The 20,442-nt window shown below is 36.6% G+C and overlaps 4 protein-coding genes across 8 annotated transcripts in view; 2 read left to right on the plus strand and 2 right to left on the minus strand.

Annotated features, from left to right (window-relative positions):
- The window catches only part of LOC122402031 (tyrosine-protein kinase Src64B), a 50,709-nt gene extending 42,486 nt beyond the window's left edge, over nt 1–8,223 (minus strand). For both annotated transcript variants that reach the window (XM_043404540.1, XM_043404539.1), the window contains exon 1: nt 8,101–8,223. The gene's annotated coding sequence lies outside the window, so the exon portion shown is untranslated. The remainder of the gene's footprint in view (nt 1–8,100) is intronic.
- Nucleotides 8,224–8,780: 557 nt separating this feature from the next.
- Nucleotides 8,781–11,356, plus strand: LOC122401983 (ubiquitin-conjugating enzyme E2 variant 2). 3 transcript variants are annotated; one of them, XM_043404469.1, is made up of 5 exons: nt 8,781–8,819; nt 8,918–9,072; nt 9,501–9,643; nt 9,803–9,928; nt 10,010–11,356. In XM_043404469.1, the coding sequence occupies exons 2-5, from the start codon at nt 9,048–9,050 to the stop codon at nt 10,148–10,150; spliced, it is 435 nt and encodes a 144-aa protein (XP_043260404.1). In that variant the 5' UTR covers nt 8,781–8,819; nt 8,918–9,047; the 3' UTR covers nt 10,151–11,356. The 3 variants fall into 3 exon arrangements, with proteins under 3 accessions (XP_043260404.1, XP_043260403.1, XP_043260402.1); XM_043404468.1 differs by lacking the exon at nt 8,781–8,819 and adding an exon at nt 8,827–8,854; XM_043404467.1 differs by lacking the exon at nt 8,781–8,819 and having other exon boundaries at nt 8,833–9,072.
- Nucleotides 11,357–11,756: 400 nt separating this feature from the next.
- Nucleotides 11,757–14,299, minus strand: LOC122401984 (cytochrome c1, heme protein, mitochondrial). The gene is made up of 9 exons (XM_043404471.1): nt 14,264–14,299; nt 14,012–14,129; nt 13,367–13,417; nt 13,040–13,185; nt 12,831–12,963; nt 12,596–12,760; nt 12,409–12,522; nt 12,182–12,316; nt 11,757–12,104 (listed from the first exon to the last, which is right to left on the minus strand). Exons 2-9 carry the CDS (start codon nt 14,081–14,083, stop codon nt 11,994–11,996), a joined length of 927 nt encoding a protein of 308 aa, XP_043260406.1. The 5' UTR covers nt 14,084–14,129; nt 14,264–14,299; the 3' UTR covers nt 11,757–11,993.
- A 397-nt stretch (nt 14,300–14,696) lies between these two features.
- On the plus strand, nt 14,697–20,432 carry LOC122402041 (protein LSM14 homolog A). 2 transcript variants are annotated; one of them, XM_043404552.1, is made up of 7 exons: nt 14,697–14,908; nt 15,886–16,040; nt 16,177–16,477; nt 17,481–17,676; nt 17,845–18,126; nt 18,388–18,567; nt 19,482–20,432. In XM_043404552.1, the coding sequence occupies exons 1-7, from the start codon at nt 14,788–14,790 to the stop codon at nt 19,777–19,779; spliced, it is 1,533 nt and encodes a 510-aa protein (XP_043260487.1). In that variant the 5' UTR covers nt 14,697–14,787; the 3' UTR covers nt 19,780–20,432. The 2 variants fall into 2 exon arrangements, with proteins under 2 accessions (XP_043260487.1, XP_043260488.1); XM_043404553.1 differs by having other exon boundaries at nt 16,177–16,372.
- Nucleotides 20,433–20,442: the final 10 nt, after the last annotated feature.

The raw sequence follows: 20,442 nt of genomic DNA on the forward strand, positions 1-20,442 counted from the left end.
TAGCGAACGCGTTAAATATATTTTAGAACCGTTTTCTAAATTACTACGTTTACGAGCCCAGTTATTTCGTCCATTACTTAATCGAACATAACGCTCGTTATTTTAGGTAATCGAGCCCCTTAATCCTATACCCTGGGGGGTCACGCGTTTCCAAGCAATCTCGAATCGCAGGAAATTAAAAATCCCACGCGATGCTTCGCTTTATTCGCCACTTTGGAGAAACAAGTGGATTCGGTGATATTCAATAACGAATTAATTTTCGTTATCGCCCGATAAAATTATCGAGTGGTTCTATTGGCGCGTCGACGAAGAAAACCACGCTGCCGGAAGCAATTTTCATCAAATCGTCAGGGTAAACACAGTCTGCTGTGGCGCGAAACATGGGAACGAATTATCGAGCGAGATCGATGGCCGTTTCCTGTTTCCTCGATAAAACGTTCGAAGGAATTCGGGACGAAAGGCAATTTTCACGAAAGCAACAAGATAAACGCCGAAAAGGGGGGGAAGCGAAAACAAGCTGTTCGCGTGCCTCGCGTAGAACTATCGATCTGCGAAAGCGAGAGTAAACGCGAGTTTAGAAGGGCGGCTTGTACGTTTTTTCAGAAAGCCTTTCCGCCACCGACGAACGAATCTCGTTAACTATTTCGAGGGTGAAGGAAGGATGGTCTCGAAGGACGCATCACAGAAGGGTTCCCAGCAACCCCTGGAGACAGGGGCTAGGGAGAAAACGAGGAGAATTGCCGACGATCGATCTCTCCCGGAGGTTTTTCATCGGCAATCGGTGTAGACGCATTGTTCTCGATTTTTCCCGCCGTCCCGGACAAAATGGCTTAATCCTGAAACAACCTACAATCACGAGTCGCTTGGTTCCTGCAAAATAAGATAAGACTGACGTTACAAAACGATGTCGATCGATAAATAAATCGGTTACTTCCATCCTGGCGAAAAGTTAACGATTACTTTGAAACCCAGATTTTATACTTGGCTTTTGAACAAATTTGACGAATTGTTCCGAGAAAACTTTCTTTAGGTAACATATTAAAATTCAGGGTTTGCGTTTTAACGAAAAATTGAAAGAAAGACCTCGTAACTCTGTTGGAACATAATGAAGCCACTAGCACGCGATAATTGGGGAGATGAAACTGTCCTTTCGCAGCCGTACGAATCGATAATTCTCTCCAAGCTATGCGTCTATAGTTCATAACTAAGCCAAATCGGTAACTCTTGCGAAGCTTGAAATAATTCACGACACTGGACTAAGGATAGCAACAGGATCCATCGGTAAAAGACAGCAAGCCGCCAAATAAGTGAAATAATATTTCCTGCAGCCCCGGTGAAATGACTGTAAATCATGCAGGACATGTCCGCTTCATAAATCTGTCCCCAATTTTTTTAAGACTCTAAAGCACGTATGGTGCCTTGCAATAGGCAAGAATCGATCAGGACACGCGAAAATGACTCACTCGCGTACATTGAATAACAGCCCTCCTATCATGTGCGACGCCTGCAACTCAAGCCTATCATTAAATCGTGTAATTACCGAACGCCATAAATACGCTCGAGAAAGAAGAAAATACGACGCCAAGGACAACCTCGCTGATACTCGCGTCGACTACGAAACGTAATTAATTTTCGCGGCGATATCAAATATTTTTAATGATATTTATGCATATTAACCCGCTATTTGTACAGTCGCTAACGACATCGACGGCTGACGCAACGGGAAACATCATTAAAAGCGAAGAATAAAAATCTCAACTTATCAAAAATTTAGATAACTAGATAACTTTTTTATCGACATCTTTTGGAGGGTAGTTTTCACCCCTAAAACAAGTAACGTTTAGTTACTTACGAGCAACGACAAAATTCGAATACAAAATTTCCCAATCATGAAACAAGTAAACGCAAGAAAATAAGATATCAACGTCGCTCAAAAAAAATGGTAAATTTATCTTAATTAGCATTTTCCAAGCTGAACAATCAACCGTTCAACTTATCGACGCCGCTTGTATATACATCTGTCGCGTTGGTGTCGCAAATTACGCCGCTCGCGGTGTTAATAATGCAGAATTCATTGAAACTGTTCCGGTCACGGGGAATTACGCGGATGGATATTATTTTACATTAAACGTTGCGCGGAACGGTCAATAAATCGATTCCTGCGTTCCAGTATCGCCATTGGCGGCGCGAATAATTGAAACGCTGGCAGGGCTGCGTCAATAACGCACGGGGGAGCGTCTAGCAATGAAATGGTTAGCGAGTGTTTCGCCGGAGAAAAAGAGTATCGATTTAATTCGTGCCGGGGCAGGGAATAAAGTGATTCCGAGTCTACGAATAAATAACGATTCAACGATAAGGTTACGTGCACGAGCCCTCCGGGACGAAAGACCAAAAACTTATCGAAAATTCGTGCAGTTGCGCTTTCTATTTCGTGGGAACAGTGATTCTTAATTATACATATGTATACAGTTACTTCCATTCCTGTTCGTACACTATAGTGTATTGCATTTTATGAAACTGATATATGAGTCCATTTTGAAATGTATCGAAATATTTACAGGCTTATATTTGAATAAAGTAAGAATAAAACTTGTCAAGGCTGATGCCACGTTGGAAACATTGGGCCTCCGTACGATCAGGGAAGTGCAGCAGCTGCATTGGGCGGGCGTGCAGACTAGGATGGGTGACCGCTCCGGGGGAAACACACGTATATATATTATCATTCATTACCTCTTGATGGATTCTGTAATTGGACACTTGTTTATTAATATTAAAAGACAAAAGAAAATTACTTTGTAAATAGAAAAGTACCCCACAGTGGTAATGAACGAATTAAATAAAAATGTGGGAAATAATCACCATTATAGCGCACAAATACCATCGTAGATAAAAATTGAAAATGAAAGATTGCTTCGTTGAATTCACACGTATGGTCTAAGCTGATATCATTGGGCAAGTATAAAAATGATAATTTCCTTTTCGAAGAAGGGTCCTGTAAACTTGACACGGATACGTCTACGGCGTTATTATCTAAATGAAAAAGTACGTATCCTTATTATCCGATAATGTCAACGACGAGCAGCGCGGCAAACGCGCAAACACGTCGAATTGCTTGTTTCCGGGACGCGGGACCGCCCGTAGTAACCGAGTATAGGAGTCTCTCCGCGGGCACAAAGGACCCTCCGCGACAAAAAGGGAAAACTCCAGGTTCCAGGTTGCGTATCCGCCCTCTAAATCCCGCGACTTTCGACTGGCACGAATCCAGCGGAAGCGTTTCCACGGTTAACGGCCGCCGGAGGTCCTGCGCGCGCGGGGTCAGATTTACACGAAGTTCCCGTCGCAGAGGATTCGCTCCGCGACCGTAAATATCGCCGACGAAGGAACAAAAATTGCATTTACAACGACGGGTCGGTTGAATTACAGGGGCCTCGAAAAGTTCTGGACGGCAAGAAATTCGCGACAAACTCGACCGCGCGACTGCAAGTGGACGGCGTAGGAGTTTCTGCAAACCTTTGGGGCTTGTTGCCTTTTGCGCGAGCAAACTCGCCGGGCCGAGGAGTGCTGTTGATCCTCGATTCGAAACGTTTTACAGCTGGTAAACGGGGGGGAAAAAATTAACTGCTATAATTGAACGAGGGCCAGGGTTCCGCGGTTCGAGTCGAGAAATATGTACACTGTCGCTCGAAAGTTCTCGAGCACCCTCTTTGGAGAAACAAACTAGTTGCGAAAGTATACATAAAATGGGGAAAATTGTTAATTCGTAACAAGTTATGATAGACAATAGAGAGAAAAAAAGACTCGGGTCAATTCTTGGGCGCGGAACAAAGGGCGCAGCTAATATTTAGCAAAGGCCTAATGGAGTATGAATTTCCCTAATTTTCGAAAGTCGAGCATAATGGCCAGACCGTGGAACAATGGAGGACACCAGAAGATCCCTTAATGGGTTCGTTTCGACGTTAAATGGCGGTGCTCGCGAGGTGCAGTGTTTTGCATTTGAAACGCGACTCGAAAACGAGGAGGGTTATTTCGAGAAAATGTAATAAGAGATAGTGGAGTGGAGCTATTTTCAGAAATTATTTTTGAAAAATTATATTTTCAATTTTTTAAACTGCCAAGACGTTAAAAGCTCTTAAGTGCCTGGACGAGATCTGGAAGACCCTAAATCTCCATAACGTGTTCCCGTGGCAATTCATCGTCGCGCCTAATTAATGTAATCACTGGCCTCGTAAAGCGTACCGCGGCGAGCCATGGTATTTTGCTTATTCCTGGCGGGCGGTTAAAAGTGTACGCGACATCGCTTTTCCCCAATACTGAATCGCAAACTTTCAGTTCCGTTGCCCTGCTTTCCGTAGAAGATCGCTCGACCGAAGTTCCATGCACGGAACGCAACGTGACGGGAGTTTTTAAAACGATTTATGAAAATTTATCGTAAAACCAAGATGGTTGCATCTGGAGCTAAAATCGGTGAAGATGTTGCTACAATTTCCACCGCCCGCCAAACATCTCTTAATAACCGTTTTGACGCAACTCATTCAATACTGACACAAATACGCCTCCGGTTGTATTTATAAAGCTACTTTGACGCGCGTGGTCTCGTATCTCTTAAATGTCACCAGTGGGCGGCGAACGCTAAGTGACCGTGATTTTTGGGCGGCTACGTTTCCTACGTTAATGCTTTTTTTTTTGTTTCGTTTTTTCGTACGAAATCCTACGCTCGGTCCTCGGTTTCGTGGAGCGTATCGATGCCTGTGTTCCACGCGATACAATACGCCGACTGTTCGTCGAACCCCCCCCCAAAAAGATAAAACAACCTCTCGAACGAGCATTTATACCGTTGCATCCGAGGATACTTTAACGCACGTGGCCACGCGTAGTGTACACAAGCGAAAGAGCACGTTTCCTACTGTACCGCGATAAAACAGGACAGAGGAAAGCACTCGTAAATTTCTGACGGTGCCGAGAGCAGCCGTGGAATCACCTGTTCCCGGAAACCGTGGGCTTCCAACGACCCTAATCGCAAACAGTGAAAAAACACCGTTTACTTCGAGACAGAAGATCGTTTTACTCGTCTCGAGTGGTTTCGTTAACAATCCTAACGCCCTAAAAGATAAGAATGAGAAGTAAATAAAAATTTATAACGTATAATCGATTATCGGGATAATAGAGATCCTATTGTATCTGATTGTTGCGGTGTTACTTGAATCGGGGTCATCCTGGTGAATATTTTCCTGGTATACGAATAAAGTTGAAATCACCATATCGCCTCCGATGCACAAAAGAGCGAACGACGTTGAAAGTTAATTGCCGCCATGTCGATACTTCCAGCACGAGTTCCAAAAGCATTCGACAACAGATCTGCTATTTAAAGGAATCGTGATAGAGAGAAATTGGGTCAATTTTCCTGCTACAATAGACAACAAATCTGCATTCAACTTTCAACACGCGGATCCGTTCGCGGATAGCGTGAACCATTTCACGAGTCAATGGCAAAAGTTTGAGGCGTACACGCCATCGAATGTACAGGGTGATCAATCTACACCCAACGAAAATTTTTGGCATATTCCTAGCAAACGGACCGTTCACTGATTGAGGTGAGTTATACGTCATTCTACTATTATTTGTCCTAGAAAATAAGACCATTGCAAAACAGTATTTTTATTTAATTTTAGTTATACAATAATATGACATTACTCATAACTGTATGTTAGCATATATAGGGGGTTCGACCACCCCTGGGAAAAATTTTAATGAGGGATTCTAGAGGCCAAAATAAGACGAAAATCAAGAATATCAATGTCTTGATTGAGGCTTCGTTAAAAAGTTATTAACAATTAAATTAAAAAATTTCAAATCGTTCTGGAAAAATTATTTCCGGTTACGGGGGTCAATTACAATCATTTTTGGTGAATAGACATACCCCCGAAATCCTACCCACTTTCGAGAAAAAAATTCGAGAAGGTGTGAAATTTTATGATGAAAAAAAAATTTCAAATCGTTCTGAAAAAATTATTTTCGGTTACAGGGGTCAATTATAATCATTTTTGGTGAATAGACATACCCCCGAATTCCTGAGCATTTTCGAGAAAAAAATTCAGAACAGGTGGAACTTTAAACGTTAATAACTTTTTAACGAAGCCTCCATCAACAAATTGGTATTCTTGATTTTCGTCTTATTTTGGCGTCTAGAATCCCCCATTAAAATTTTTTCCAGTGGTGGCCGAACACCCTGTATGTTAATTTTAAGACATCTGTAGCTGAGTTAGGTTAGAAACCGGGGGGGAGGAGAAGGGTAATATTTGTGTATTGTTACTGCACATACTGTCTACATGACCTACTCCTGTATAGTATGTGCATAAAAAAATGACTATTATCCATACATGTTTAACAAATTACGTGTTTACTACAACTTTCCGACAAGTTTAAACAAAAATAACGAATTTTCGCAAATAATGAAATGCATATTAATAATGTACTGAATTATACAAATTGAATGACGTATATACCTTATTTTCAAGGTTATATTACACCAAAACTGAATTTTAATCGAGTATCAAAAGGAACTTCCAAAAAAAAATAGAGGTTCGGAACCACTGCCATGTTTCGTTTGGCGCGCGCGCGCTCCCTCGATGTTTTCAAACGCGATTTCACGTTTCGTACGAAAAGATTTTACTCCGCGATAGATAATTTATTAACTGGTTAAGAATTACCTGTGGGTCATGTGGCTCGCATATTTGAAGACACCCCGTGCAATTAGGAACAGAAACATTGGTCGTTCGTGGCACAATGTTATCGAACGCGAACGATAACGGTCAATCCACGTTGCAAAGTGGGCGCGTGCTGCTCTCGGTGAAAGCTAGCGAATGCAATTCCACACGCGCGTGCCGACGACGCCACGCAACGACACGACAGATATTCAATTAAAGTTAAGTTCATGGCGACCGTACACCAGCTTCGGTCGAACACGGTTCCCCTGGACGCCTCCTGTCCGACGATTCCGCACGGAATCGAATATTTCCGAAGCTAATCGCGATTATAACGGTATTACACCTGAGCCCGAGGTGTAGCGGTCATTCGTCGTAGCTTTCATGCCGAAGGACACGTTTGTTGCTCTTTTACTTTCGTCGATTGCCTCTGATCTCCTTTTCACGGTTCGTTGCCGAACCAATTCATTGACAACGGTCCGGCCGACTGGCGTGAAGTTAATTATGAGTTTACCGGAAACACGAAACTATCGAAACTTGACCGTGGTTACATCGATAGTGATTTATCTGTTTGCTCTCTCTTTCGACTCTCGGCTAATATTTACTGGCCGCCTTCGTAACAGCCCGGTTGCACGTTTACGAAACGCGATAGAGTTGTTACGAGAACGACGCGTTTAAATATTTCGAAGACGCTGTCGAGAATGTTTGCGAGATTTCAGCGGAGATTCTTTACAGGATAGGCGACCCGTGCGATTTTTTTCTTCGTTTTACGTGTAAACGGACGGCAAACGAGTGTGCTGTTTGCCCAACGCATCGATAAATGGAAATTGAATATTTATCTACGACGCTTTGAAATCGAATGTTTCTGGATCGTGCGTTGATTTAAAAAGACCGTATGCACACTGTATATGATAATAAATTATCGTCGTGGAACGATGTATGAAAAATGATGCTGTCAATTTCGATCGGAAGAAATATTTTTCGTTCAGCGAATGAATGCGAGACATTGAAATCAGAAATTATCGCGAAACACACAATTAAATACAAACTTGTTTGATTGCTTGCATAAAATGTCAGCTTATCGATACTTTCTGTTTACAGTTTCGTTCGCGGAAATCCCTTTGACGATGACACGGTACGTTGATTGAACTAAAAAGTTTTTCATAAAAAAGAAACAAATTAGCACCGAAAATCCGAACTATCGTCTATCGAAACGATAATCCTTTCAGATGTTTCAAAATTGGCGACAATGCGTTCCTAAAGGTCAATGGCGTTCGTTTGTTTATTATGGTGGACACTCCGGTAGGTGTATCTGCTCGAATGTCAAACAGCACACGAGTTGCTGGGGGCAGTTCCTTATAACGTGAAAAATCTATATATTTTTTTTTATTCCACATACCTGTCTCACAGCAGGACCCTCGTCGATCTTCGAGTAATCCGCGTTCGGTGGGATATTTAATTAATCATACAGCACATTTTAACACACGCCGGAACACACTGTGCGCAGCAAGAGTCAACGAAATGCACCACGAGCAGACTGACAGTTACCACGGGTTGTTCATTATTGGAAAATCTACCTTGCAGGCTGCTCTTGCGCAGCCGGCACGATACTACCGACTTCCTCCCCACTACTACCCAACGCCATTTGTACCAACCTTGCTTCCCTCTAGCTTTCGCGTTATTCATATCCGTATCAAAAAAATATGGTACCCAGTCCTTGTATTGAATTTCGTTACCTGTACCGAATGTCACGTACAAAATTAGTCGTAAATTAAATCCCGTCGACGAATATGCTAACTTACGAGAATTGATAACAAATGACGCATTAAAAATTTCGCATCTACGATCTTTACAGCAAAATTCGTTAATGACACATTCTATCAAAAATCATGTTTCTCTGTTAGATTTGTAAAGATACGAACTGTATAGTTGGGTATAAATTGAATTCGCTTAAAACAAATTAAATGTTACAATTTATAACTTTATGTATAGTCTTGAATGAAAGGGAAACACGAATAAATTTTAACGTGCAGAGATACAGAACTTGTCTAGAACTTTGTAAAAACAACGCCGGCAACGGAGATGTGAAACTTGTGATGCAATAAACCCGTCTAGAAAGTGAGTAGTCTGTGGAAACAGACAACCTCACGGAGGTTAGCTGAATTTTCGTAAAGTGAATTTCGCTTGAATATTGAATATTATTTTCCTTGCCTTAGATTTCGGTGATGAGAGATTCCTGTTATAGTTAATACGCGCATTTTAAAGTGGATCGGTTCGCAGTACATTGTTTGGTGATAATTGCTATTCTTTAGAAAAATATACAGCGCTTCACAAAAATAAGATATCATGGCGGTACCCACTACCGGTGTAGGTAAGTATTTTATGTCTACTTTACGAGCTAGAAATGCAAACGACGAACGGACCTATCGTTCCTCAGAAATTAAATACTTCCATGGAAACTATTAAATGAGCCATACATTGAATTTCACAACGATAACTGAATACACATAATCTCGAAAAAATATACGATCTGTCGTATTTCTTTTATAATAAGTTATTAAATATTGTAAACGTGTCTAAACCTAGTCAGCGATTAGAGTCAAGTTTTTATAGAAAACGTTATTATTTTGTTCTTGCAGCATAATGAAATTAAGAGAAGCTTATGAAAGTATTAACGAATAGCAGGTCGCACCATGCCTAAAAGTCACAGACTCATAACCTATACTTGTTCCAGACTTTTTGATTAAAAGTATTTTATTTGCAGTCCTGTGGGAGATAAATGTTATTTTGCATTTTTAGTTGTGCCTCGAAACTTTCGTTTACTAGAGGAATTAGAACAAGGTCAGAAAGGTGTAGGTGATGGTACAATCAGTTGGGGCTTGGAAAATGACGATGACATGACTCTTTCGCATTGGACTGGAATGATAATTGGACCACCTAGAGTAATTTTTCTTAAATTTCTAATTACATTTAAGTTTAAATTTAATGGATTACTTTTGATCATTTACAAATACCCATATAATTTTATTATTCTTCATACAAATTAAAACAGTCTTAATAAAATCTATATTTTTATTGAAGCTTTATATGATATTTTTTAGACACCGTACGAAAATAGGATGTATAGTTTGAAAATTGATTGTGGTCAAAGATATCCAGATGATGCTCCTAATGTAAGATTTTTAAGCAAGATTAATATGAATTGTATCAACAGTAGTACTGGTGCAGTAAGTATTTAATTTCATATAAGCTTGATTAATAATAGAATTACGTACTTGTAACATTTATTGAATGTGTAAATTTTCTAGGTTGATAATCGCAGTGTGCCGATACTTGCAAAGTGGCAACGAGAATACACAATTAAGACAGTTCTTCAAGAGCTCCGCCGTTTGATGACGCTGAAGGAAAATATGAAACTGCTTCAGCCTCCAGAAGGTAGCACTTTTTAGCCTAACCACATGTAAACTCAACACCTCTTCCTTTCTGTGGTAGCAAAGGGCGAGATTTCGATGAAGGTACCAAATACTATTAAATGGGTGCCCAATAAAGATGTGCGCTAAGAAGTAACACCTGTGTAAAAAAAAAGAAGGTGATGATGACTATAAAAGTTGAATCGGTGTTTTCAATTTACAGAAATATTTACTTACAAAATTCAGGAAATTTACATTTTTACTTATTATTTCCTAATTTTAAAGCACATTTCATGTATATGTGAAACTATTATTATAATTTCAATATTTTATTGTATAAATATGCACTCGCATTTAATTTATGAAAATGCTGTTTCAACTTTTTAGGTTATAAATACAATCTAAAACAAGAGTCATATTTTGAACCTTAAAAACTGGAAACACAGACTGTGTAATAAAAGTAATAATCAGTAAGAACAACTTATGCCTTCAAAGTTTTTTAAAACGATGCCTGAATATGGATTAGTATACATTTCAGTTTGTGCATAAGTGCCATTTCATAATCTGTGGAGGTGTCTCAGTAATTACTATTATAGACCATTCTAAATTTTAATAATTTATATTTCTGTGTGCTCATTTTTACCAAGCTTTACTTTTCTTTTCCTCTGTTAGTTGTTATTACAAGTTTAGCTAACAACAGGTTGTTGAGATCAATATTTTGACACAATAATGTGCCTTTTTATGCAAGCAGCATAAAAATGAGCATGTATAGAGCGTGTTTGGTTGAGACATCATCCAAGAACGGCCTCTTATTCTATATGAAAAACAAATTATGTTACGATTGATGCATACCAAGTAGTAATTTGATTTTTAGTAGCATATGTGGTAAATGGTATAGTGTTGGATCAGTGAGTACATCAATATATGAAGCAGTATATTAAAAATCTTCAGTTTTCCATTCCACTATTTATATATTAGAAATATATTTTAGGTTTATTTGGACATTATGATACAGATGAAATACACGCGTATTACTCACTTTTTGATCCGAGCTTCATAATTGATGTATTAGTAAAATCATACTTAATTCTTAATAACCATCCAAAGTATCATAAATAGCTTTCCAATTATTAGGAAATCAGGTCTGTAACGCTAGCGCAATTCTGCTATGAATTGCTAAAATTATACCGTTCCCATAAAGTTACGTTGAGAACGGAAAAGTTTTCCATAATTATGTTACATTTAGAAATATAATCATAAATTATTTCAAACATAATATAATTTTTTGGAGTTTTGTTATCCAAGTTATAGCAATGTCTGTCCTTATTTTTAAAGTAAATCCAAACCAAAGTATGAGATTTTTAACAGAATTCCACATTTATCATGTAATATGAAATTCTCAACTACCTGAAACATTATACATACCTCTTCATCAGCTTCGCATTTCAGTATTACACTATAGGTTATGTAATAGTGTAATCCAATTCATACTACTAAAAATATTAAGTAATTATTACTCTATGTCGATGAAGTCAAGCTTGAAAAGAATAAAAGGATTTCTTTAGAAACGATTTCCACATTGTTACTTTTTACTCCTTTTAATATCAGTATTTCAGGAATATTTCTTGAATAAATTAATATATAATTAAATGTGTTTAACAATTTATTTAAACCAAACGACGGTATCATTGGTTGCAGTTATATGTACAATGTGTAATTTGATTTGACGTAGGATTGACGATAATGTGAATGTATGTCAGTCTGCAGGCAATTACGTTTTAATGCCGCAACTTCCAAACAAGATATAAAACTACACTCCAATAAATGATGCTAAGCATTGTCGAATCAGTTCTTTTTAGCTAACCACTGTGTTCAAAAGTCCTTACTTTTTGTGTTTAGGTGTAAATAATAATTTAGTATTCTTTGCTGTTGTCCACTTGTGTCTCTTCAAGTAGAATGCTAAAGCCGATAATGCAAGGAATACAAGAGAACCCTGGAAATAAAACGATGATATAATGTTTAAATTAATAATCTTTCAAGAAAAATATTTTAGTTACTGAATTGGTTTACCTTTAAGAATAATCTCTTTCTTTCGTCGTGTTCACAATTTGATGTCCACATTAGGAATGTGGTAATATCTTTTGCTACTTGAGAAGCAGTTGCAGGTGTACCATCCTCAAATTCTAAGACTTCATCGAAGATAACCTAACACATTTATATAATTTTTTTATGCATAACTTTTAAAGAACAGGTGTAACGGTTTTATGTAAATGTTTTATATAATTAATCTTATTTACCTGTGCCATACCAAGAGCACCTCCCGGGAAGTACGGGTTGAAATACTGGCCTTCTCTTATTGGAATACCAGCAGGTGGATCACAATAGCCAGTTAATAACGAGAATACATAATTCTGAAATATATCAAAAATACATTTTATTTTATTTTAAATAAAATTTAGAACAAATTTTAAGGGATAATATTACCTCTCCATTATGCCTTCCATTTACAATGAAGGATAGATCTGGTGGATAGGCACCATTATTAGCTGCCCTAGCAGCTTCTTCATTTGGATATGGAGATGGAACAGTGTCGGATATTTTACCAGGACGCATAAAGTACTCCCCTTTATCATCAGGTCCATCTTTTACCTGAATTAATAAAAGACCACTTCAGTGATATTAAATCATATTATTCTGTATAAAAAGTAGAAAATAATACCTGAATTTCTTCAGCAAGTGCTTTGGCTTCGTTTTCTGTGTGCGTAACACCAATCAAATTGCGGTAAGCTACGTATTGCAAACTGTGACAAGCTGAGCATACATTTTTATATACTTCCCAACCACGTCGCATACTAAATAATGAAAAGACATTTATGTACACTTATTATGCTTGTATCTATTACATTATGCTTTGTTATTTTTAATTACCTTGCATGATCCAATGAGTTCAATAAACCATAGAAGGACCAATTATAAATTGGTGCATGAGCACCATCAGTAGCTTTTACAGAACTATCCAAAGCATAGATCAGTGCGCTAATACCTCCTGCTGTTATTCCACAGCAAGTCAACAACTGTAATATATTTAATAATACCAATGTTTCAATGGTTATTTATCTTTTACTTACTTTGTATTAATATACAACTGAAACTTACTATTATTGTATATATTGAACGAGGATAACATTTTATTTATTGCACATTAGGATCAGGATTGGTAAGGACACCTTGATACAACTAAAAATATACACGTACCATTTTCCTACCCCTAGACCATTGATTTGCTGTGGAAAAATTGTGTACCTGCTAAAATTGAAATCACATTATTAGATGGCAAACATTGACACCATAAAAAAGTGTTCTTGTCCTAGATTTGATTATTAATATTAACTAAATTTATATCGTTAAAGTAAATATTAGACAAGTTTATCTTCCAATATTAAAATAGGTAATATTATAGAAAGACATTATTATTGGTCATTTAAGTATAATGTACAATTGTTTGAATAATGAACAATTAGAAATACTTTAAGTTACAGATTTGATTTTATGGAACTGCCGACACAGTATTCATTCATGTTTGATCATGGCAGCATCACAATTTTCTATGCTGATCACTATTACATAACATGAGATAAAAAGTCTTTGAAACCTAACTAATTTATTATCCTGCTATAAAAGAGAGCTAATTGGAACCGAAACAATTACAGACAACGTAAATCTAAGGTATAATCGGAAAAAAATGTCATAGCAGCCGACAACTTCTACAGTTCCTTAGGAACCCTTCAGACTCTGTTCAGAACGTCAATAATATAAAGTCAACACCTCAACAAAGAACGATAATCTTGGAATAGTCTAATGAATGGACTTAAAAACTTGTAGCTATTTTAAATTACATACCTGATTAAATAACGTTCCATAATTTGTCTTTAAAAGACTAGATTTACAAAACCGACCCAACGAAGCCGCCATGTTGGCCAAAGGTACAATGTGCACAGACCACTAGTCAATGAATCGTCTGTAAGAAAAATTTGTATAAATCGATAAAACAATATTTTTTTGTATCATTTAAAGTTTTCTATTACAATGTACACATTTTTTAATTGAGTACGCAGAACCGTTCAGTGATTAGACCAAATGAAAAGTACTTACACAACTTTTAAGTCGCTAACACGACTTTAATCAAGGATACCAATATTAAAGATTAAATTTAAAACTATTAAAGATTAAATTTATCTACATTTGTCTACACTGTATGCAATACCTTTGTAATTCTGAAAATATTATTGAATGTATTGTATTTCTCATATTTGTGCATAACAATATTACTTAATTTATTCGTATATGAAATTTTTAAAATGGATATAAATATATAGAACAATTCAATTTGTTACGCTGTGTAATATTTTAACGCAATACTTAAATCGTATCGTTATAATCTTTCTTTGTAATGTTCGATTATGTTAAACCTTAAATATCTTATTTATCTACAATTTTGCTGTTTGGAATTTATGAACCAATTCTGGATTCGTGGAGGGGTGTGGCGCATGCGCAATTTCTGTTGGTAGACTTGGCAGTTCGCTGTCGACCATTGGTATCAGCTGGTGGTTTCGTCAGATGGTATCGTGAATCCTATAATATCACATCGATCATCGCGCAGAAGAAAAAGATTCAAGATGAGCGGAGGAATGCCAGAGTTGGGCTCGAAGATTAGTTTAATATCGAAAGCGGATATTCGTTACGAGGGCCGGCTGTTTACTGTTGATCCTCAAGAATGCACGATTGCTTTAGCTAATGGTGAGTCTCAAATCAAGATGGATACCGAACACAGTTTTGCCGCTGCTTCGTTTCCCGGTTATTTCGTTCTAGCTCCCAATGCAATTAATTGTCAATTCTCATCTTTTCTTTGTTTAATATGCTATGTTTACATATCGTACACGAAAGTTCGGCAATCTTTCTGTACATATTGTATTCGAAAATGCTTTTGAAACTGTCGGTATTTGATCGCTCGGTCAAGCTTCGATACAAAACAACCGGGGTCACCCGTCACTTATAACGGGTGTTTTGCACAATGTTCGTAATTTAAATGTACTTTTCCGAAACGTAATTTCACGTTTAATATGTCTTTCAACTTTTGCAAACTTTTATCCGATATTTCCAGAATTATAAGAATTTGTACTTGAACACAAAGAAGCAAAGTAGAAAAATCAAATTTATGTCACTTAAATAATATTTGAGTAAGCATTTATTTTCCTATTATAAAGCTTTTAATAAGATTAGTGATACGAACTATTTGAAAATTTTGTAGAATAATCCAAGTATCCAATTTTCTATTATTTTTATTGTAACATATTATTGTATTTTATATTCTCTTTTATAATTAAAAATAAACATTGACCAGGTTAAATTTGAAACGTGAAATGTATATTTCATTAAATTCTGAATTATTTCAACGATAATAACTGTTTGTATCAACTTAGGTTGTGTGAAAGCCATTGCTTATATCCACCAGTGTATGGAATGTTTCTGTTCCGTGCTTGTCTTGTTTATATCTCTTGTCCTTTCTTTTTTCAGCCATATTACAAAACTGTTACAATGAATCGTTAAATTTGAATTTTATAACATCATACTTAGAATTTATTTATACAATTGAACTTATTAAGGAAAATTTATTTCTTGTTATTACATTAAATGTTTAATTAATATTAAAGTATAATAAATCCATGTTTTTTCCAAAATATGTAATATATTATTTCCTTTTTCTTGTAATATAGTACGTTCGTTCGGAACTGAAGATCGAGAGACCCAACTACCAGTGGCACCACAGAATCAAGTATATGAGTATATTTTATTCCGTGGTTCAGATATAAAAGATATTCGAGTGGTTAACAATGTCAGCTCTATTCCAAATGATCCAGCCATTGTGCAGGTAATTATAAACAATATCAGATTATTCTGTTAATGTGTTTTAAATAAAATATCAACACAGTGTTCAAATTATATACAAAAATATAATTTGATCTCATCTGTAATTACGATTGCTAAATAATTGTGGTTATTTATAGATGACGGTGCAACCGTCTATGAGCCAGCAGTCGTACCAGCCACAACCTAGTTATGCTCATCCAATGATGGGTCAGATGGGTCCTGTGGGTGGTCAATATGGGACACCCTATGGCATGACAATGGGTACTATGGGGCCAGTAATGGGAATGCCAACTGCTGCAAGGGATCCTCGTGGACCAATAAATAAACAGCCAAGTGAGTTGAGCTTGGGCTCTGCCGAACCCAATGCCATCTCTATCCCAAACTCACTACCAACGGCCAATGTCAACCCATTACCAAAAGACCAATCTCTGGAAGATGGTAAACTGTTTTTGCTATGACCTCTCCTTTGCCAATGGCATGCTTGCTGCTTACTCTTTGGTAATGCTTGTTAATTTCATTTTCAAAATCAAAACTTTGTTTTCATATTAATTGCAAATTACGTCTAATGCACCTACATAACATAAAAAGCCTATTATATTACCTTTCCCCTTTTTTAATTGCTTACATTCTCTCACTTATGCTATGAACTACATTTTCATTGCAACTTACTTAGCTTGTGCTTGACCTTTACATTGCGAATTTTGTGTGAAACTATCAATGCTTTGAGTAAACTTAAATTTGTAGTTATCAATATACATATATGTAGATATTCAAAAATATGCAGTACATGTAAAGTAATATACAATTGTATAAATATTTTTTTTATGCTTTTCTACAATTCGCGTTGCTGACTTTGTTATAGTTATGCTTTTATAATAGAATTATTGTTGTTTTTTCTTAACAATTTGCACATTATCTTGATTTAAAAATTGCTTGCTTAAGCAGTTGCAAATAGTGTTATGGAAATTAGTATTTACATTTATTATTTAATATGTAGCTATGTAATTGTTTTTTTTTAGTAAAAGTGAGTGTTCACTGCGAAATTTTTAATTAATTTGTTATTATAGTTTACCTATTTCACAAAAAATTCGTGCATGACAATTTCTTTTATTGCATTAATCACAGTATTTTTTTTATGTTATCTGTTTGAATTTTATTTAAATAATATCAGAAGTATTATGCAGTAGCAAGTAACATAATAGCAAGAACAGTTGAATTTCTTTTTTAAATTAATTCTCATGTAATGTGTATTCAGTGTAGTACCTTTTAATCATGTTTCATTTAAAGCTAGATATAAAAATATAATATTGAACACCTTTTAAATGTTTCATATATTATGTGAAATATTTATAATTTAAATATTTGAATATTTGGCCTTGAAATTGTTATTAATCGAATGTATCGAATACAAGATACGTGACAGTTTACTTCATTGTCATAGGTGTATTAGATCTTATTAGCGGTGGTTCACGATCTACAACTCCAACTTCATCCTTATTGACACGAAAAAGTCCAACCATGGATCAGGGTATTCAGGTAGGCCATCAGCAGCAGCAACAACAAGGCGGTAATATTGGCAAACTCAATGACAAGACAAACATGAGAAACATTCAATCTACCCGACGTGATCACGACAGGTAATGGAATTATAATATTTATTGGCACTAAGTTATTAATATTCAAAATTCTTGAGTCATATTTTTATCAGGTTAAGCGCTATGGCGGACACCAGTGTTGAACTGATGCTACTGTTCTAGAGACGTTCATCGCATTTGTGCTTATAATTTTGCACCTTTTGCTTTCAGTCACAGCGGTAACAAGCCCGGAGGTATTGTGCACCAGTATAACGAAGGAAAGCGTGATCCGATGAAGCAAGATGGTCAAATGCAAGGTCAAGGTAACCATGCGCAAGGTAACCGAGGGAATCGTGGTGGATGGATAAATCGTGGAAATATGCGAGGAAGAGGAAGAGGTCGCGGTGGTTTTAGAAATCAACCTGGTAATACTGGCGCCAAACCGAAGAATACATTGAAATTTGATAACGACTACGATTTTGAGCAAGCTAACACCGAGTTTGAGGAATTGAGGTATGTGCTTGTGTTTCTTGTACAAATCTATTATTTAGCATGGTCGTGCCGGATTCGTTTCAAGCACTTATCGAAACGAGCAATGTGGAAACTATGCAAAATTAACGTTTCATGCGTTTTTAAAGTAATACATATAATATGATTTATGTTTTGCTTACGCAACGCACCGACAGATGCATTCATCTATCGTAATGGCTACTCGTTTTGAAAGAATTCAAGATTACGTGATATTATCAATTCTTTTTTTTTTATACATTCCAGATCGCAGTTGGCGAAGACAAAGATTGATTCTGGTGCTGATAACGAGAAGAAGGATGACAGCGGTAACGAGACTGGAGCAGGCGAAGGGGAACCTGAGGAGGAGCCGGAAATTGTTCATTACGATAAGTCGAAATCATTCTTTGATAACATCAGCTGCGAAGCTGTCGAGAGAAGTAAAGGGTAAGTGGATCATTTTATAGATTAAATAAATACTATATATTGCTTATCATATTCAGACGACAAATAAACATACATACAGTATTTTTCGCGCGTGACTTTAGCCAAATCATGGTTTTCTGAACGTGATACACATACGAAACGATCGACTGCATTCGATCGATCGATTAATTCTTATATACTCGTTGTCTGGTAATCTAATCGTAATCCCATCTAATGTAAACAATGAAACCGATGTTTCGCGTCTAAAAGCATCTACTGCAACGGCAAACGTAACGTATGATTATTACACGCTAAAGATTCCAATAAAAAAATAACAACAACGTGTGCTCTTAATCCGCAAACATGAAATAACTTTATGTCGAATAATTTTGTTTATTAGTTTTGTAACGGTTTGTTACTTTTATCTCATAAATACTTTTGAAATATACTTCTAATGGAGTAAATGAAGCCGTCGGCCGGAAATGGGGGTTAGGTGACACTTATGAATATATCGAAATGTCTTCGATAAATTATGTACATTATTTTTATAATTATCATCATTTTATTAGTCTTTTTATACCGACTAAAATATAATCAAGAAGAATGTATTCACAAATTATTACGAATTCCCGTTAATAAGTCAATAATATAAAAAGTCTGTACAAAGTGATCTGCAGGTTAGAAAAATTAAATTTGAAGTGAACGTTCCCGCGCGCCGATTAAAGTTAAACGTGATTAAATCAAATAATTGCATATCAAAGAAGACCATAAACAATACTCGATCTAATGACCGCGTGTGTAAGTATTAATAATGTTGTAGTATAACTGTAGATTATTATAGTGGTATGTATAAATATGATTCATATTCAGAGAATGATCGAAAGTTGCTTATTTGAAATTAATAATAGAAATTCGTTTCTAAAATTGTATTACAGTCGTTTCCAACGTACGGACTGGAGGACAGAGCGCAAATTGAACTCTGAAACGTTTGGTGTGTCGTCAACGAGGCGTGGTGGTTTTCGCGGACGCGGTTATTATAACCGTGGAATGGGGGGCATGTATCGAGGCGGTGGTGGTACCGGTTTCCGCGGTGGTTACAGAGGTTCCAAAGGTGGGAATCGTAAACCCGTGAACCAACAACAACCGGATAATCCTGGCAGTCAAAATCAATGCACGACCAACGAACAATCCACTACTCAATCGCAGCAGAATAGTCGCGTTGTATCATTTTGAACGAGCAACGTGCTACTATAAATATATATATAAGTATTTACTTTAGATTAAGATTTTTACGATACGTGCTCTGCCCTTACGGACTGATTCGAATTCGAGTTTGAAAAGGATTCAATGATTTCAAGGAAATAAAATGAAAGAACAAACAAGAAAGATAAAGAGTTCTTTGAGAGAACTTTTATCTCTAAGAGTCTTTTTGTATTGCCATGCAGGAATATCGGTAGGGTATTAATCGATGCTTTGCAAGATCTGCGTTTAGAGTTTCTCGACAAAACAAATATGAATCTTATTGTTGTAAGTAGTTAATTTTCAAAAACTCGATATTCAGAGCCGTCGTGTCCTACGAGTTAAGAGAAAAAAAAAATCGTCGAATGCTTATGAATGTAACAAGTACAATACGCGCCGGACGGTAGAATGTTTGTAAAACATACGTGATGTAACCGTTGTAAACACTTGAAATTATACTCGTACGAACGTTTAGTAACTCGACAAGCATGCAACTACGACTAAGAAGAGAACAATAAGAATCTCAAGGGAAATTTTTGTAATACGACAGGCGAGAACGCGGTATCTATAAAGATCTCGAGGAGGATGGTAATAAAAATGACCAATTAATTTTTTTGTGTTGCATGTATTGTGTATTCAGTTGAAACGAAAACACGT

This window comes from Colletes gigas, unplaced genomic scaffold, assembly GCF_013123115.1.
Source record: "Colletes gigas isolate AHSC1104 unplaced genomic scaffold, ASM1312311v1 Colletes_gigas_Sc00031, whole genome shotgun sequence".
In the NCBI taxonomy this organism is placed as follows: domain Eukaryota; kingdom Metazoa; phylum Arthropoda; class Insecta; order Hymenoptera; family Colletidae; genus Colletes; species Colletes gigas.

Coding starts and splice junctions, on each gene's coding strand:
- LOC122401983 (XM_043404469.1), top strand. CDS start 9,048: ATGGCGGTACCCACTACCGGTGTAG. Junction 9,644..9,802: donor TGATAATTGGACCACCTAGA/GTAATTTTTCTT, acceptor GATATTTTTTAG/ACACCGTACGAAAATAGGAT. Junction 9,929..10,009: donor TCAACAGTAGTACTGGTGCA/GTAAGTATTTAA, acceptor TAAATTTTCTAG/GTTGATAATCGCAGTGTGCC.
- LOC122401984 (XM_043404471.1), bottom strand. CDS start 14,083: ATGGCGGCTTCGTTGGGTCGGTTTTGTAAATCTAGTCTTTTAAAGACA. Junction 13,186..13,366: donor GGTCTAGGGGTAGGAAAATG/GTACGTGTATAT, acceptor AATATATTACAG/TTGTTGACTTGCTGTGGAAT. Junction 12,761..12,830: donor CACTTGCTGAAGAAATTCAG/GTATTATTTTCT, acceptor TTATTAATTCAG/GTAAAAGATGGACCTGATGA.
- LOC122402041 (XM_043404552.1), top strand. CDS start 14,788: ATGAGCGGAGGAATGCCAGAGTTGGGCTCGAAGATTAGTTTAATATCG. Junction 14,909..15,885: donor CACGATTGCTTTAGCTAATG/GTGAGTCTCAAA, acceptor CTTGTAATATAG/TACGTTCGTTCGGAACTGAA. Junction 16,041..16,176: donor ATGATCCAGCCATTGTGCAG/GTAATTATAAAC, acceptor GGTTATTTATAG/ATGACGGTGCAACCGTCTAT.